Genomic DNA, 19,239 nt, shown 5'->3' on the forward strand with positions numbered 1-19,239 from the left:
CATATATATGTATTGCATAAGCTAAGAACCATTTTGAAAGCTAAGAATAGGGGCGCCTGGGTGGCTCAGTTGGTTAAGCGGCCGACTTCGGCTCAGGTCATGATCTCATGGTCCGTGAGTTCGAGCCCCGCGTCAGGCTCTGTGCTGACAGCTCAGAGCCTGGAGCCTGTTTCAGATTCTGTGTCTCCCTCTCCCTGACCCTCCCCCGTTCATGCTTTGTCTCTCTCTGTCTCAAAAATAAATAAACGTTAAAAAAAAATTTAAAAAAAAAAAAAAAAAAGAAAGAAAGCTAAGAATAATTTCCAAAACACTACCCTTTTTTACCTGAACTCTAAGTATAAATATTGACCCCAACATAATATATATTTCCCTCCAACACCTTATTGTAAAAATTTTCAAACATCCAGGAAAGTTGTATGAATATATTTACCACCTAGATTCTATCATCATTTTACAATATTGTTTTATTACATATCTATCCATCTCCCTTTCTTTCCATCAGTTCCTCTTACTTTTTGTTGCAGTGAAAAGGAAAATACAGGTATCACTAAACTCTGCCTGAAATATTTCATAAACATTGTATTTTTTAAAAATTTTTAAATGTTTATTTTTGAGAGAAAGACAGAGCACAAGTGGGAGAGGGGCAGAGAGAAAAGAAGACACAGGATCTGAAGCAGGCTCCAGGCTCTAGCTGTCAGCACAGAGCCTGACTGGAGGCTGGAACTCACGACCTGTAAGATTATAACCTGAGCTGAAATCGGACACTTTGCTGACTGATGAGCCACCCAGGTGCCCCACAAACATCTTATTTTTATTTCTAGGCAATAAAGTTCCCTTTTCCAACTTGCTTACCATTTTCTAATAATTGAAAAGCATGACGCTATCTCTGTGCCACAATCACATTGTTCCATAGGAGTCAGAAAACAGTAGCCTTTTTTTTTTTTTTAATTTTTTTTTTTTAACGTTTATTTATTTTTGAGACAGAGAGAGAGACACAGCATGAACGGGGGAGGGGCAGAGAGAGAGGGAGACACAGAATCGGAAGCAAGCTCCAGGCTCTGAGCCATCAGCCCAGAGCCGACGCGGGGCTCGAACTTGCAGACCGCAAGATCATGACCTGAGCTGAAGTCGGACGCTTAACCGACTGAGCCACCCAGGCGCCCCAGAAAACAGTAGTCTTATAGTTAAGAGGGGAAATAAACAAGTAGAATCAATTAATTTTTAATCCTTTATAATATGTTTCCATGTTAGTAAAATAAGTTTCATATGTGGCACATTCACTTGAAATATTTGCCCTTTTATTTCATCAATATCTAGGAGTTCCTATTATAGTTTCTATTTGTTTATAATGAAAAGTTCTTACTTGTTAATACCTTCCTATTCAGTAGCTCTGGAGGACTATTCTATTTCATGAAGACAGGTGAACAATCATCTTCTGAACTTAGCTTAGGCAGTTGCATTTGCATTCTGTGATATTATGATTTATAGTAAGAAATATATATTTTATATATTTGGTTTTATCCCATTCCTAAAATCCTTAGGATTTCCTAAAAGAAAAGAAAGTCTTTTATTATTTGTAACAAGCCCCTTTCAACCACATCTGAGTTTACATTACAGAGGAGACTTTGTGAAAGCCCCTAGCATGGGGGCTGGTTGTCAGTGGAACCAAGCGCATGATTAGAGGATTGGAAATTTCAGCCCTATCCCCAGACCTGGGGCTGGAGAGAAGGTTTGGAGGTTGAGTTATTACCAATGGCCAATTATTTAATCAATCATGCCTACGTAATGAAGCCTGCATAAAATATCCAAAAGGAACGGGTTCGAAAAGGTTCCAAATTTGGTAAACAAGTGGAAGTGCTGGGAGGGTGGCACTCCTGGAGAGGGAATGGAGGCTTCATGTCCCTTCTCCTATAACTTGCCCTATGCATCTCTTCATCTGGCTGTTCACCTGTATCCTTTAAAACATCCTTTAAGGGGGTGCCTGGGTGACTCAGTAGGCTAAGCATCTGACTTCTGCTCAGGTCATGATCTCACGGTCCGTGAGTTCGAGCCCCGTGTCGGGCTCTGTGCTGATAGCTCAGAGCCTGGAGCCTGTTTCAGATTCTGTGTCTCCCTCTCTCTTCCCCTCCCCTGCTCATGCTTGCTCACTCACTCTCTCTCTCTCTCTGAAAAATAAATAAATGTTCAAAAAAAATTTTAATTAATATAAATAAATAAAACATCCTTTAAAATACTGGCAATAGTAAGAAAACTGCTCTTCTGGGTTCTGTGAGCTGCTCTAGCAAATTATCAAATCTGAGAAGGGGGTAGCAGGAAACTCCAATTTGTAGCCAAATTGGACAGAACCTGTGAGTAACCTGGGGACTTATTACTTGCAGATGGCAGCTGAAATAAGGACACTCCTGTAGGACTGATAACTTTACATGTGTGGTCTGTGTTAACTCTGGTTACTGTCAGAATTGTATTGAATTCTAGAACACCCTGCAGGTGTCAGAGATTGGTCAGTGTGGGGGGAAAAAACTCCCACCTATCTGGTGTCAAGAGAGTGAGTATGGGAATAAAGGAAAACACACTGAAGTTTTTTCTAGACAACTTCTATAGGTAAGCGTCTTACAACTTAATGATTTTATGAAATAGACTGCATCATCTATTTAAAATTTTACTATAGTAAACATTTTATTTAGCTGTTTTATCAATATTGTACCTCTGCTGCTTTCTATCTTCAATGTTAAAAGCCATGATTTACATTTACAGGGAACATTTCTTGATGAAAATTTATTACTTGGAACACATACAAAAAGGTGTCAAGAAAGGACATGAGAAATCAGTTTTAAAGTTTAGATTCATTTGTATTTGGAGGAAGACTGTCAAGATAAGTTTTCATACTTGCTAATGACAAAAAGATCTGTGTACTTCCTCTAATGTCAAGATAAAAACAAAATTGTATCAAAAATAGTTATTTTAATAACCAAAATGTATTACTGTCCTCATGCATGCATACTATGACCTCATGCTTTATATGCTGTATGAAATTAAAATCAATGTAATATTTTATTCTTCTTTATCAAAAGAGCCCAATCTGGACTCAGGCAGTCTCAGTCAGCTTTACCAATGAGTGACCTTAGGTACATCCCTATTCTGCATGGTGCTTCTTTTCTTCATCTTTAACTTGAAATTCTTTATGATGGTCTTTACTGTTTAGAACTTATTCCATTATCTAATAACATTTTTTAGAGTATTAATATACTGGCTAGACAAGGTACAGGCAGTAATGCAATTCTAGCACTTCACAAATACAAAGTATTTAGCCTGTTCCTCTTCCTCTAAGCAGGAGAACTTCACAGCAGATTAAAAAAAGAATAATTCCAATTTAAACTATTTCATTTAATTTCTTCTAAATGTACACTTTTTTCATAATGTCATATATAGCCTACTATCAAAAGAACTAATAAACACTCATGATAACTGAAATAGTAGCAAAGCGTGCAAAAAAGGAAATGAGAAAATCCTGATATACCCCAAGGAAAAACATTTAATTCTAGGAATAACCTTTTTTTGGGCTGTTTAGGCAGGAGGTAAATTCAGAAACAAGGGAAACAAAATATAGAACAAAGCAAAGAAGTCCAAATAAATGTGACATCCGCCCTAGTATTTTTGGCATTTGTTCACACATAGAAAACAGCTTCATTCAGGATGAAGAGTCTCTTGAAATATGCTAAAATCATTCAGATAAAAAGACAAGATTCAATTACAGATCATAATTCATGCAATATATCAACATTTCTCAACTTTTAAGACTGTTTTCCAAAGGCTTCACTGTTAGGTAGAGACCAAAGTACCACTTAATAGTTTATTTATTTGTCAAATAATGATACCCTCTTACAGGGTATGTTCTGAGAAAAAAGGAGAGATAATACATGAAATTGTTTGAAAGAGTTAAAAAGAACTATGACACATTATAAATGAAATTAAAACTCAAAATTCAACTCGATGTAATACTTACCTTTGGTACATGAAGTTGATAATTCTCTTACTTCCTGTTATAAAATACATGATATATAAAAGTATACAACACATATATTTAATTAAAAGAATAATAGTTTTTGATGGACCCTGATGCATATCCCTCTCATCTTAAAAAAATGGAACATTACTAGGGCACCTGGGTGGCTCAGTCAGTTAAGCATCCAACTCTTGATTTTGGCTCAGGTCATGATCTCCCAGTTGTGAGTTGCTTTCTCTCCCTCTCCCTCCCCCTCTCTCTCAAAAAAATAAAAATAAAAATAAAATAAATAAAATTGACTTTACAAATAAAATTGACTTTACATAGTTAGTATTGTTTGCTTTCATATTAAAGGGGAAGTTATATTCAAGCATTCTGATGATGTGTAAAAGCCCTAAACAATATTCAAATATATTCATTAAAAGGAAAACAAGAACATATTAAAGAGTATCAAGAGAAGATCTGTTTTTTCTCTTAGGAAATGGACTATTAGAAAACAGCCACATTATGGAATATTCTAATTAAAGAAGATGGTTCCTTAAATAGGTAGTCTGACATTAATCAATCCCAAGATATTGTTCACCTGAGCAAGTGATGGAAGAATCTTCTTGCATATTTGCTGATTTCATCTCTGTATTCCAATATAGTTGTATCCAGAAGTGGTCTTGTTGGAGCAAAGAAGGTTCCAAGGCTTGCCTCAAGCTGTGCTGTGGAATTCAAACATAGCAGCACTGAAACAAGTGAAACTCCTTCAATTACAACAGAATACTCATGTTTGCAGTCAGTCAGGTTTTGCAAACTTGGATGAAATGTGAGCTTGTTGCAGGAAAGATGAAATTAAAATATGACAGCTGGTACAAAAACAAACCTGTGTATAAACTTTCACTTGAGGCAAAGCTGACAATGACTCTGAGCAACAAAAAGCTGTCAAAACTGAAGAAATCCATAATGAACCAACCTCTCACCACAAATGGGTAATTAAAACAGTGACTCATCAAAGTAACACAGTTTGAACTAGTATTTCCAGTAGAATCAACTCACAGTGTGCTGAACATTTACTCTTTACCTAAAAGGAGAAAACTAACCTTTTTGCATTGGGGATTGAAAGAAGTATTAGGAATGTTTTAAATAAACATTTAAAAATAAATACAGCCCTACTGAAGTAATAACATCCTTCTAAGACAATTTTAAAGAAACAGTGAAAGTCCCCATACCTTCCCTAAATCTCATTCTAATAAACAAGATTGTTGGTTTTGTCCAAGTGTGAAAGCTAACACCCCTGGGAGGGATGTCATGCTAATCTGCTCTTGGTCAACTGACACCTTCCTAGGAAAAAAGGATTGGAGAGCAAGTTTTGATAAACCAGAGGGCTAGAGACTGGGAGAAAAAGGCACATTTTGCCTACTTCATAATTTTACCAAGGGGTTGTGTTTTCTCCCCCAAACACCTGGAAGTTATATAATTACAATAATGGTGAGCACTGTATGAGAAAACTTCAGCTTACAGTAAAACTCCATTGATTTTTATGCTACTAAGTGCTAGAGTGAATAAAAAATTCCTTATTTAGCAAAACTCTAGTTTTAGGTATATTTGGGTTTGAAAGTATTAAATACCTCATCAGAGTAATTGCTATGGACTTGGCTAAGCTGTTAGTAATTTCTTTTTTTTAATCTCAAATCTAGACAGTAAAGTAAGATGAACTTCAGAGGTATTTTCTTTCAAAGCAGCAGTCAATTTAGATTAAAATTGAATACAGCAATGCTATTGTGAAAACAAGCCAGAGCCTCTTGCCATTGCTTGTTTTCTTGACAGCATGTTTCGTACTTCTGCAATGTTCAAACCTATATGGAACACTCATAACTCCCAGCACAGTTACAGATTCATTAGATAGCCCAGCTTGATGTTTAAGGCAGAAATGAAGATCTCAAAGATAACCACAACACAGCACAAATGAAAGAACTCACTGGGTTCCACTAATAAAAGGAAAACAAATTACCATGTCAAATTTGTTAGATTCGGACAGAATAAATCTCAACAGAGAAGAATTCTGAATGTTTTAGAAATGTATTTTGCAGTTACTTGGGGGGAAATGCATATACCTACTTAAAATGTGCATATTCTGATAATCCAGCATCATGCAAGTCTTTTATTTTAATAGCCTAGTATCATACAAGCTTTTCATTTCCCTATCTTCCCAACACGGTACCTTGAAAATATCCTTTATTAAAGCAAGAATCTGATAATGCCCATTTGTGAATTCCCTAATAACCTTTCTTACAACACAGGAATCTTACAACACAAATTCACCAAGGTGCTAGCAATTTCTCAGCGTCGTTGACAGTCAATATTTTATCTTCTCTACAATTCTTCAACTGTAAATTTAGCATCTCTTACACATATTGTGTATACTATAACAGGCTTTCCTTACATATTCTGCTTTTTAACCCCCTACTATGTACCTAATCTCTGAGAGTGTACCAATACTAAGAAATAAGTACTTGAGATAACTCTGTAGGCAGAAATATTACAGTAATATCTAGTAACCTAACATTTTAAAGTTATACTCTTCTTTTTATTTTTAACTAATAGTCATTAAATACCTATGGTAGGCCAAGCATTGTGCTAGGCATTTTCTCACTGTAGAAATACTGGACCCTCCAGAGATGGGTTGGACTACCTCCAAAGAGCACATTCAATTAACATTAAATAAATATTTATTGTGGGCCTCCTAAGAGTTGCGCCAAGTCCCATGATGTGAACTTCCTGAAGGAACCTGTTCTTTAAAATTACTAAAATGAAGGTTAGGTACAGAATTTTATCTACACAATTTGGTTACTTTGGAAACATAGTGAAATGGAAGAAGAAAATCTATAAACATTCAAAGAAAATAGTAGAGAAAAAGCTCTCCAGTGAAGACCTTTTGACATATTTCCTGCTTTCTCTACCTTGTAAATTACCTAGGGACATTTTTCATTGTCCAGGACTTCCCATCATTAATGTCAAAGCTTCTTGCAAAGATTTGAAATAAAGACACAAGTGCAAGAATGTTTAGGTGCATTTTATATTAATAACTCATAATAAAAATAGCATACACTGAATAATTGGAAAATACAAAAATGAATTTCATTACTGTATGTACACATTATTTTTCTCTTTTTTAAAAAAGTGTCTTATCTGAGGGGCGCCTGGATGGCTCAAGTCAGTAGAGCAGGCAAGTCTTGATCTTGGGGTGGTGAGTTCAAGCTCCATGCTGTGCACAGAGCTCACTTAAAAAACAATGTCTTATCTGAGATCCTATGGGCATAATTACTTACTGAAGGAAAACAGAGGAATCCAAGTAGGCAGAGAGGTATTGGAACTACCAGTTAAAATGAAAACAAGGAGTAGCAGCCTGGGCCACAATTCTCATTCTCTCTCTCTCTCTGTCTCTGTCTCTCTCTGTCTCTGTCTCTCTCTGTCTCTCTCTCACACACACACACACACACACACAGCACACACACAAATCAGTGGTAAGGACTACCATCTAGACAAAAGATTTGGAGTATGAGAAAAAAATACTGATGTCTAAAATGAAGGAAGAATAAGGACCTTTATTTGGGGCCCTCTGTCTACCAGCCCCTACAGAGTACATGGAATTCTCAATTAAAGTTTAAGATCTGAGCATATTACACACATGAACTTAGACTGAAATGTACAATGACTGCATTGTGAGTTCCAACACAGGTATACACAAAAAAAGTTGTTCTTTATGTTGACAAATACTACACGCTAAGTACCATATGGATAATTATTTGATATCTGATCTTGTCAGTTTTAATAGGGCATTAACATTTGTCTTTTAATCTCTGATAATACAATTCAAAAAAATCCTCAAAACATAGTGGACTCAATAAAATGTACTTCATATATATACAAAATCCATTTATGAAATATATTCCATGTCTGACCTTCTCTCTCTGGAGTGAGCTTTTGTCTAAGAAGATGGTTTACAATGGCACTCATGCTGATAAAGCACTGGTGGCCCAGAGTGTCCCAGTTCATACTGCTCAGGATATTTATCGCCTCATATATCTCATCACAGTGAATGTATTGGAATATGATGTCTATCAGGCCCAGCTGTCCTCGTGTGAAGATACCTGTCACAAAAAAGTAAAACCAAGTGATTCTTTTGAAAATAACAAGTAGATTAACAAATACAGAGTTAACATTTCCATAAAGGAAAAATAATCATTTCCTGCATAAGTGCTAGAAATGTGGGATCTAGGGGGGCAAGAATAATATGATTTTGTGGCTACCAGCTACCAACTCCATCTATCTTATGCCTGTCATTCAGCATATATTAATTAATTTATACTCCACATAATCAAACTACGTTCACATCAAAAGCCTGTCTTTAAACATATACAGCAGAGGCCTAAACAACAGATGGGGAAAATGGGGTTAGCTTTTGCGGTCTACCTAAAGATTCTTCTCTTGTTTATTCACTTTTAGGTAGACCACAATAGCTAACCCTATTTTTCGCACCAGTTGTTTAGGCCTCTGTTATATACATTTAAAGACAGGGTTTTGATGTGAACACAATTCTTATTGACTAGCTCTATTGGTTCTAAGTTGCTTTTACTCTTCAGCCCCACATACTTTGGTGTGGGTGGGGATAAGTACAAATAGCCATGACAAATATGACTATATATATGCTTTGAAGTCTGTTTTTATTAATGGGTGCTCTCAATTGATAGTTTTTTCATAGATACCACATACGAATTTATTTTAAATTGGCATTTAAAGACTATTCTTTTTGGGGCACCTGGGTGGCTCAGTTGGTTAAGCGTCCAACTCTTGGTTTCAGCTCAGGTCATGATCTCACGGCTTCATGGATTTGAGCCCCGCGTCAGGCTCTCTGCTGGCAGTGCAGAGCCTACTTGGGATTCTCTCTCTCCTCTAGCTGCCCTTCCCTCACTCATGCTGTCTCTGTCTCTCTCAAAATAAATAAATAAAAACTTTAAAAAATTTTTAAAAAGTAAAGACTATTCTTTTCTACTGAAGGAATGATCAGTGTTAATCTTGCTAGTGATGCCCTTCACAGCTAATATTTACTATAAAATATCTTGGCACAATATAAGTACATTAGTTTATCCTTTTAAAATGAAAGAAATCGGGACTCCTGGGTGGCTCAGTTGGTTGAGCGTCCAACTTCGGCTCAGGTCATGATCTCACGGTCTGTGAGTTGGAGCCCCGCGTTGGGCTCTGTGCTGACAGCACAGAGCCTGGAGCCTGCTTCAGATTCTGTGTCTCCCTCTCTCTCTGACCCTCTCCCATTCATGTTCTGTCTCTCTCTGTATCAAATATAAATAAACATTAAATTTTTTTTTAAATAAACATTAAAAAAAATTTTTAAATAAAAAAATGAAAGAAATCCACTTTTTTTTTATTAAAAAATTTTTTTAATGCTTATTTATTTTTGAGAGAGAGAAACAAAGTGTGAGCAGGGGAAGGGCTGAGAGAGGAAGACACAGAATCTGAAGCAGGCTCTAGGCTCTGAGCTGTCAGCACAGGGTCCAACGTGAGGCTTGAACTCACGAACTGTGAGATCATGACCTGAGCCAAAGTCAGACGTGTAACCGAATGAGCCACCCAGGTGCCCCAAAGAAAATCCACTTCTAATGTAAGAGAAGCAAGACCACAAAACAAAGATGGGGCATTCTATTCTAATTTTATCATCTTTTATACATCCTTGATTTCACTTGAAACTAACAATTTCTGTGTAATTAAATGACAGTAAGTATTAGGGCTTTTAAGCAGGGTGGGGTTTTTTTTTTTAATCTTTTAAAAATGGTTGGCTATAAAATACTTTTTCTTCAAAAGTAGCAATGTTTATTGATTTGAGTGAGTCCATAAAAATTTCTCAGTACAAATAATCATAAAACCAAATGAGAAAATGTATGTAAAATTATTTATAAGCTGTAAAGTATATAAAATATTACTGCAATTCTTCTTTTTATTACTATCATCATCAACATCATTTAACTGGAATAGTTACAGGTTTTAGGATTTTAAAAAATACATTAGTTCATGCAAAAGATGCCAAAATTCTTCACACTAACTTCAAGTCACATCAAAATAAGAATTTGTGCTATATGTAACAGGACTCAACTTGATAGGGAATCTGGGGAATTGCCCTAACCATACCAAGCAATAAAACCTCACTATTCTTTCTGTGTTGGTAGAATCATGAATGGTACTATCCAAAAGCCTTCACAAGCTTGCAGTCAAGCACTGTAAACTCTCATAAATCAGGGTGGTTCCTTGGCAGTAGATATCAATGTGTAGGAACTTTATAGGAAACCAAAAATATCTGAAATCTGTTGATTCTGCTCGTACCCTAAGCAATACCTCTAGAAAGAGAAGAAACTTATTTGCTAGAAAAAAACATTAACCATAATCATAATCATGTTCAAAAGAGGATGAAGGGAAAATCTTAAAAAGTAGCCAAAGAAAAAAGACACAGGCACAAAGATATGAAAAACTGCAAACTTTGTTTCTGAAATTATGCAAGCCAGAAGACAACAGCAAGACTTTTAAAAATGCTTAGATAAAAATGAATTAAACTAAAATTCTGTACCTTCATAATAAAGAGTTGAAAATTAATGAAGAACCATAACAATCTTAAATATTACTAATAACAGAGTTCTGAAATAATATAGCAAAAATTGATAGAACTAAAAGGAGAAAAAGTGAAAGCCACAATTATAATTGGAATTTCCTCACTCACTAGTTGAGAGAACACATAAACAAAATCAGCAAAAATAGAAAATACTTGAAAAACATTATCAGTGAATTTGACCTGACATTTATAAAACACTTCACTTAACAGCAAAATACATTCTTTTTAAATGTAAATAGAATATCAACCAAGATGGATCATATTCAGGGGGCTAAAACAAACCTCAATAAATTTAACTGTTTTGAAATCATACAGAGTAGGTTCTTCTGACCACAACAGAATTAAATTGGATATCAATACAGAAAGATACCTGGAAAATCTCCAACTATTTAGAAATTAATCAACATTCTTTTAAATAAACTATGACTTAAAGAAGAAACCACAAAGTAAATTAGGAAATATTTTGAAATGAATAAAAACAAAAAGGAGTGCCTGGGCGGCTCAGTTGATTAAGCATCCGACATCAGTTCAGGTCATGATTTTATGATTCATGAGTTTAATCCCTGCATCGGGCTCTGCACTGACAGTGGGAAGCCTGTTTGGGATTCTCTCTCTCTCTCCCTCTCTGAGATTTAGAAAGGAAAATATAAATAAATAAGATAAAAATATAACATCAAAACTTGTGAGATGTAGCTATAGCAGTACTTAGAGGGAAATTTCTAGCTTTAAGTGTTTTAATTAGAAAAGAAGGAAGGTCTAAAATCAACAATCCCAGCTTCCCACATTAAGAACCTAGGGAAAGTAGAGTAAATTACACCTAAAGTAAATAGAAGGATGGAAATGATAAAAATAAGAACTAGTAAATAAAGAATAGAGAAAACCAATGAAATCAACAGCTAATTCTTTGAAATGATCAGTAAAACTTACCAATCTTGGCCTAAATTCATAAAAAAAAGAAAGAAAGACTACAGAACTACACACATTAAAAAATAATAATATGAATAACTTTATACAAATAAACATAACATAAATGAGATGGATACCTTGAAGGACTCAAACTATCAAAGCTCTTGCAAGAAGGAATAGATAACTTGAATGACTCTATATTATTTAAACTTGAATTCATAGTTAAAGAATCTTTCAACACACATGTACATACATGCATGTACACACACACACACACGCACACACACACACACACACACACACCCTTCATGTCCAGATGCCTTCATTGGTGAATTCTCCCAAATATCAGAAGAAGAAATAATATTAACTCTACACAACTCAATATACAAGAAGAGGGAGCACTTGACAACTTATTTCATCATGTTAGCATTAATTACACTGATGTAAAAAATGACAGAGACAGTACAGGAAAAGACAGAAAACTACAGACCAATATCTCCCATAAACAGATACAAAAATCCCTAACAAAGTATTAGCAAGTCTAGCAATATATTAAAAAGATCATAGATCATGAACAAGAGAGATTTATCCCACAAATGCAAGCTGCTAAAACATCTGGAAACTAATCAATATAATTCACCATATGACCAGAAAAAACATAATAATTTCAACAGATGCAAAAAAAAAAAAAAAAAAAAAACTTGAAAAAATTCAATATCTACTCAAGATAATATATCTTAGCCAATTAGGAATGAAAGGAAGGGGACTTCCTCAACGTAATAACATTAATACTAATAGTGAAAAGACTAAATGCTTTCCATCTAAGATCTGAAACAAAGCAAGGCTGTCCTCCCTTGCCACCTCACTTAATACTGTACTGGAGATTCCAGCTGATGTAATAAGGAACCAAAATAAAAGGCATACAGGCTGAATAAGAATATGTAAAACTGTTTTTAAATGCCATTGTCATAGTCATCTCAGAAAGTCCTAAAGAATCTACAAAAACATTATTACAACTGGAAATGAGTTTAACAGGGTACATGGTCAAGATTTTAAAATTTTATTTCCATATAATCCCAATGAACAATTAAAATTGTAATTAAAAATACTATTTGCAGTAGCACCCAAAAATATGAACAAAGTATGCATAAGATCTTTACACTTAAGATTAAAAAACACTGCTGAGAGAAATTTTATTGTTTTTAATTTTTTAATAAACTTTATTTATTTATTTATTTATTTATTTATTTATTTATTTATTTATTTAGAGGTGGAGGGAGAGAGAGAAAATGCAAGTAGGAGAGGGACAGAGAGAGAGGGAGAGAGAGAGAATCCCAAGCAGGCTCTGCATTGAGCGCAGAGCCCGAGTTGGGGCTTGATACCAGGAACTGCAAGATCATGACCTGAGCCAAAATCAAAAGTCAGATGCTTAACCAACTGAGACACCCAGGTGCCCAAAAATCACTGCTGAGAGAAGTTTTAAAAGATTTGAATAAATGGAGAGAGATATTGTGTTCAAAGATTGAGAGACTCAATATTGTTAAACTGTCATTCCACCTCAAATTGAACTACAGATTCAACATAATCCCAATCAAAATCTCAAGTACTTTTGTAAAACTGACAAGTTTGTTTTAAAATTTATATAGAAATCAAAGGATCTAGAGTAGCCAAAAACAATTTGGAAAAAGAACAAAGTTGGAGAACTAACAGTAATTGATTTTATGACTTACTATAAAACCACAGTAATTAAGACAGTGTGGTACTCCCATATAGACATATAGATCAGTGGAAGAGAATAGAATCTATTCATAAACACATACATATATGGTCAAGGCAGTTCAATGGAGAAAGGACAGTCTTTCCAACAATTGGTTCTGGGACAAATGAATATTTATATTTAAAAACTAATTTCAGGGGCCCCTGGTTGGCTAAAATTGTTTTAAAAATTAGGGGCGCCTGAGTGGCTCAGGTGGTTAAGCGTCCGACTTCAGGTCAGGTCATGATCTCACAATTCGTGGTTCGAGCCCCGCATCAGGCTCTGTGCTGACAGCTCAGAGCCTGGAGCCTGCTTGGATTCTATGTCTCCCTCTTTCTCTCTGCCCCTCCCCCACTCATGCTCTGTCTCTCAAGAATGAAAAAACGTTAATTTTTTCTAATGAATTTTAATCTATGCCTCATAGTATATGCAAAATTTTAACTTGGAACAGACCATAAACCTAATTGTAAGAGCTAAAATGTCTAGGAGGAAACAGGGTTAGACAAACACTTCTTAAGATGGTACATAAAAAACACAAGTCATAAAATAATTTAAGAACTGAATTTCATTAAAATTAAAAACTTCTGCTACCCGAAACATGTTGTTAAATAAATGAAAAGGTAAAACTATGAGCTGGAAGAAAACATTCATAATACTAGTGTCTCACAAAAGATTTTTATTCAGAATATATAAAAACTCTTACAACTCAATAATAAACAATCCAATTAAATTTGGGCAAAAGATTTGAAGATATACTTTATCAGAGAAGATATATGGCAAATAAGCACATAAAAAGATACTAAGCTCCAATAGTCATCACGGAAATGAAAATTAACACCATTACACACCCATTAGAATGGCCAAAATTAAAAAGACCATTAAGGCTAAGCGGTAGAATATAGAGCAACCAGAACTTCAAAATAGTTTCTTCTTCAGTTAAACATATCCTGAGCCTATGGCCTAGGCATTCTACTCCTAGATTTTTCCCAAGAGAAATTAGAATATATGTCAATATAGGGGCACCTGGGTGGCTCAGTCAGTGAAGTGTCTGACTGTGGCTCAGGAGGTGATCTCGCAGTTTGTGAGTTCGAGCCCCGCGTCGGGCTCTGTGCTGACGGCTCAGAGCCTGGAGCCTGCTTCCGATTCTGTGTCTCCCTCTCTCTCTGCTCCTCCCCTGTTCACACTCTGTCTCTCTCTCTCTCAAAAATAAATAAGCATTAAACAAAATATATACATATATGTCAATATAAAGACTTGTACATGAAAATACATAGTATTTTTAGTGATATTAGCTTAAATCTGGAAACAATCCAGATGTCCATCAAGAGGTGGAGCAATATACAAATTGTGGTTTATCTACATAATGGGATACTACTCACTAATGTAAAGGAAAATTTGAAGATGTACATACCGATATGGAAGATTCTCACAGATAAATGCTGTTTATCTCACAGATAAACAGATAAATGTTTTCATGTAGGAAAACACTAAAAAAGTACCTATTTTATGAATCCTTTTCTATGAAATTTAGAAAAAGCAAATCTAATCAGTAATGAGAGAAAGCAGGTCAGTGCTCTTTTGGCCTTCAGGGAAATAGACTGCAAAGAGGTTTGAGAGAATTTTTTGGTGATGGAAATATTCTGTTTTGATTGTGGTGGTAATCATGAGGATACATACATTTGTCAAAACTCATTAAACTGCACATTTGGAATGGGTACACTTTATTTTATGTAAATTATACTCCAATAAACTTGATTTAAAAATCCATCATCACTCTAGTTTAGCAGAATGCTGTCTGGAATAACAGTCTATTTCAAATGATTTGAGATCCAAGTTTAAGATTACTAGGCATCTAAGAAATTATCTGACATTTCTTTCCAGCAATAAATTACCCACAATTACCACCTGGGTAAAGTTTAGTATTTTAAAAGCTCACTAAAAGTAACTCTTTTGGAACAAACTGAGGGGTGCTGGTAGGGGTATGGGCTAAATGGGTGGTGGGCATCAAGGACGGCACTTTGTTGGGATGAGCATTGGGTGTTATATGTAAGTGATGAATCACTAAATTCTACTCCTAAAATCATTATTACACGATATGTTAACTAACTTGGATTTAAATAAATAAATAAATAAATAAATAAATAAATAATATAGTGATTATGCCTATATTATGGCATATATACATATAAATATGTATATGAGCTAAATATTCAGATTAAAGCCTTTTTTGATCCCCTTCTAGATGACAATTCTAACTTCTCCTTCAGGGGCTAATAGGTGTTCTGCGATAAAATCATTTTACATTTTATTTTTAAGCCAAGGGCCTTATTTGCCTGGAGTTTTAGTAACTTCTAGAACCTGGACTCTCAGATGAAACTAGGTACATAAAAATATTGTTTCAGGATTTAATAGCTATCTTTTGTGATTAAAGAAAACTCTGTAGGGCACCTGGGTGGCTCAGTCGGTTGAGTGTCTGACTTCGGCTCAGGTCATGATCTCACAGTTCATGAGTTCAAGCCCCACATTGGATTCGCTGCTGTCAGTGCAAAGCCTGATTCAGATCCTCTGTCCCCTTCTCTTTCTGCCCCTCCCCTGCTTGTGCTCTCTCAAAAATAAATAATATTAAAAAAAAATAAAGAAAATCTGTAATCACAATTGGAAATATTGACTGTTGTTTTAAATTTATTTCAGTCACAAATAACAGAAAAACCTCCTAAAAATGCCCTAAATAATAAAAGGTATCTTATTTACAATACTAAAAAAGTAATCAAAACAGAACTTTTGAAGAAAACCTATTTCTTATAAAAATACTAAGAGAAAAATCATCCTACTAATTTTCTAGACAGAATGATACACCCACACGCACACGCGCACACACACGTTGCCTTTGATTTTCAAAATCCTATGAGAGGGCAGATGTTAGCTTTAACTATTTCTTGCCTAATATTATCACTTGAATATTTAACCTTTTAACTTTGCAGGCTCTGGGAGAGTATTGCAAGGGCACTCCAGGTAGATGGAATACTATCAAAATCACCACAGGAAGGAGGGAATGTGAGAGAGAGCACATGCCCCAAATGGGGAGCTACAGTAGTGCAAAAACAGCTGGGGAGATGAAGCCTGAGAGGCAGACAAGGGTTTATCAATCCCTGAAGGATTTCAAGCTAGAGAATCCATGACCAAATCTGCAGTTAGATTACTCTGGTGGCAGTTCAGGGGATTATGAGAAGATTGGAAGGCAGAAGATTACAGAGAGCTACTACTTGATCGCTGCTTGAAAACAGGGAAGGTCCAGGTTAAGGTCATGAGAGCAAGGCTGTACAGAAATGTTTTTGACAGTATTTAGAAGGTAGAATTGATGGGACTTGGCCACTGATTGCATATGGCATTAGGGGTGAGGGAAGATTCTAGGATGATTTCTGACTTGGGATTCCATCTGAATAATAGTACCATCCACCAAAATGAAGCATATAGAAGAAACAGGTTTGGGGAGAAAGAAATAAACTCTCAATCTACATAAAACAGGAGGAGAGCTAAAAATGGAACCTTACGGAGCCTCAACATATTCATGAATAGGCAGAAGGAGAACACAAACATGATGAAAAGGTGTTATCTGGGGTCATGGAAGGCAAGTACAATGAGAATTCTGTGACAGAAGTGGTAAGCAACCATTAAGTGCTGAAAAGTCATCAAGTAACATAACAGAAATGTATGTATCAAGTAGGAAGTCCCTGGTGACCTTTGCAAGAGCAGTTCCAGAAAACTAAAGACCCAAGCCAGAACTTGGTACTGTGAGGAGTGAATGGGGAGTGAAGAAGCAGAAAAAGTCAATGTTCACTATTATTTTGGTGCATCTGACTATGAAAGAAGGTGATCATCTGACTAATAACGGAAGAGAAACAATGTTAAGGAAGAGATGTTTGTCTGTTGTTTGTTTGTTTTATGGTGTGGCTTGGGCCTGTGTCTTGGGGTATAGTAAGATTTTTGGGGGGAGTGGGAAGGCTGACAAAGTAAAGGTGTCAAAAGGAATGTAGTGGGATCCAGAGTGGAAGTGGTGGTGGAACTAGTCTTGGACAAGAGGAAGGTCTCCTTTTCCATTGAATTGAGAAGGAAAGATTTATGTTCATGTAGATAAGGGGTTGGTTAGGTTGGGTGGGTAGGTGGTAAGAAGCAGATAAACTTAATGAAGTATCAATTAAAAGGGAAGATTCTCTCTTCAGAGGGCAGAGAGATAGATGATCATGTGAGTTTAAAGAGAGCAGTGGAAGTTGAAAAAGGTACTGATGAGAATGGAAAAGCTTTAATATCTCTGTAATATAATTAGGGACTTGTCTTTTAAAAATTAATCTCAGTCTACATATGTGGAAATACGGGACAATGACTGCCAAGCAAAGAAATCTGATTATATTTTGCTTTACATGAGACAGTACTTCTTGGCTTCCACGTGGGAGGATGATACTTCTAGCTCCCTCCTGAGGAAGGCATGCCCTTCAAATTCTTCTAACAGTAGTGATGGCCTTTTAATCCCCAACACATTTGCATGATGATTATAAGGATTTAGAATGGAAGCTCTAGTCTTGGAACAAAGTTTTCCTTCAAGATTACACTGACCTATTCTAAAAGTCAAACTCCAAAAATCTTAGCATATTGGCACCAGCCACTGCCACGTTTACATATGACAGCATTCTATTTTAAACTATGATCTATGTCAGCTTCTTAAATTGTAAGCTACACCTTGCATGTCAAATTTTCCAAAGGCTTGCATAACAAGCTTATGAAAAAATCTCGTAAATGCTCCCTAGTGGGGAAACTGCACATGCAACTACCTGTTTATATATGCAGTAACTTGAATTATACATGAAAATTCCACATGGATGCCCAGAATCAGCACTGTGTTAATTCAAGAAGTATATTAAAATTTTTGGATGTATTTAGTAGCAGAACCTAAGAAAAATCTGTTCTTTAAACAGGGTTTTCTTTAAAAAAAAAAAAAAAAAAAAAAGATCTGTTAGTTGGAATCTACTGTTTCAAGGAATCTACTCTTCCTAGAAAAATTAATAATCTGTAATAAATATTAATCTTATAATGTGTTTTTTAAAATTCTGGGAAACTCCATATCTAGATCTTTTAAAGAGTCTGTAAGTCTGCAAAATTTCCCTATCCCATAAAACTTAAGAGTCATATTGAAAATAAAATTTTAATGATAAATGTCAGTTGCAGAAGTTATCACCTTTTCATTTGAATGCTTGACTTCTATTGGATAATTCTCTTCCAAGAGACCTTCTTGGGAAAAAGATGTGACAGCCAACTCATTGCCTAATTGATTTAGGAACAGTGCCCAGGGAGACAGTCCAATTAAGTTTACAAGCTGGCAATTAGCAGGAAGCCCTCTAAATCCCTACACTGAGAGCCTGTTTACTTTAGTAAGAAGGCAAATGTGCTAGAGATAGGAAGAGAAAGCTGTGCTTTTTGCAAAGCTGTTGTGAGTAGGCCCACAAGGGAGGGCTGAAGAAAAGCTAGGTATATGTGGGCAGACAGCCTTCTGTTTGACAGGTAACTGGGTAATTTAGAGAGTGTGTGTGTGTGTGTGTGTGTGTGTGTGTGCATGCATGTGTGTGTGTGTGTGTTTTAACAGACATGCAAAACATCTAACATCCACTTTAATGAGCGTTGTGTATGGAGACATACAACTGTTAAACATGTAGTTGGGCAAAGAACTGGATTATTTTATAATAAATGAGATTCTAAACATTTTTTCTTGGACAACATTAACATTATATATAAATTTAGATGCATTTTTATTATGTGGAAAGAACACAGAGCTCAAATTATACCTTTCAGGTTAATCAAGTCATTTTTAAGTAGATTTATTTCATCAGTTCAATTTCAGAGGCAAGTAGATCTATTAAAAAA

At 35.5% G+C, this 19,239-nt stretch overlaps 1 protein-coding gene across 3 annotated transcripts in view; it reads right to left on the reverse strand.

The window, feature by feature from the left end:
* LOC122216109 (WD repeat containing planar cell polarity effector) overlaps positions 1 to 19,239 on the reverse strand; it is a 351,781-nt gene that overhangs the window by 220,613 nt on the left and 111,929 nt on the right. For all 3 annotated transcript variants that reach the window (XM_042932434.1, XM_042932435.1, XM_042932436.1), the window contains 2 exons: positions 7,951 to 8,139; positions 4,587 to 4,710 (listed from right to left, as the gene is read on the reverse strand). In XM_042932434.1, coding sequence (XP_042788368.1) covers positions 4,587 to 4,710; positions 7,951 to 8,139 — 313 coding nt within the window. The remainder of the gene's footprint in view (positions 1 to 4,586; positions 4,711 to 7,950; positions 8,140 to 19,239) is intronic.

This window comes from Panthera leo, chromosome A3 (genome assembly GCF_018350215.1).
Source record: "Panthera leo isolate Ple1 chromosome A3, P.leo_Ple1_pat1.1, whole genome shotgun sequence".
Lineage (NCBI taxonomy): Eukaryota > Metazoa > Chordata > Mammalia > Carnivora > Felidae > Panthera > Panthera leo.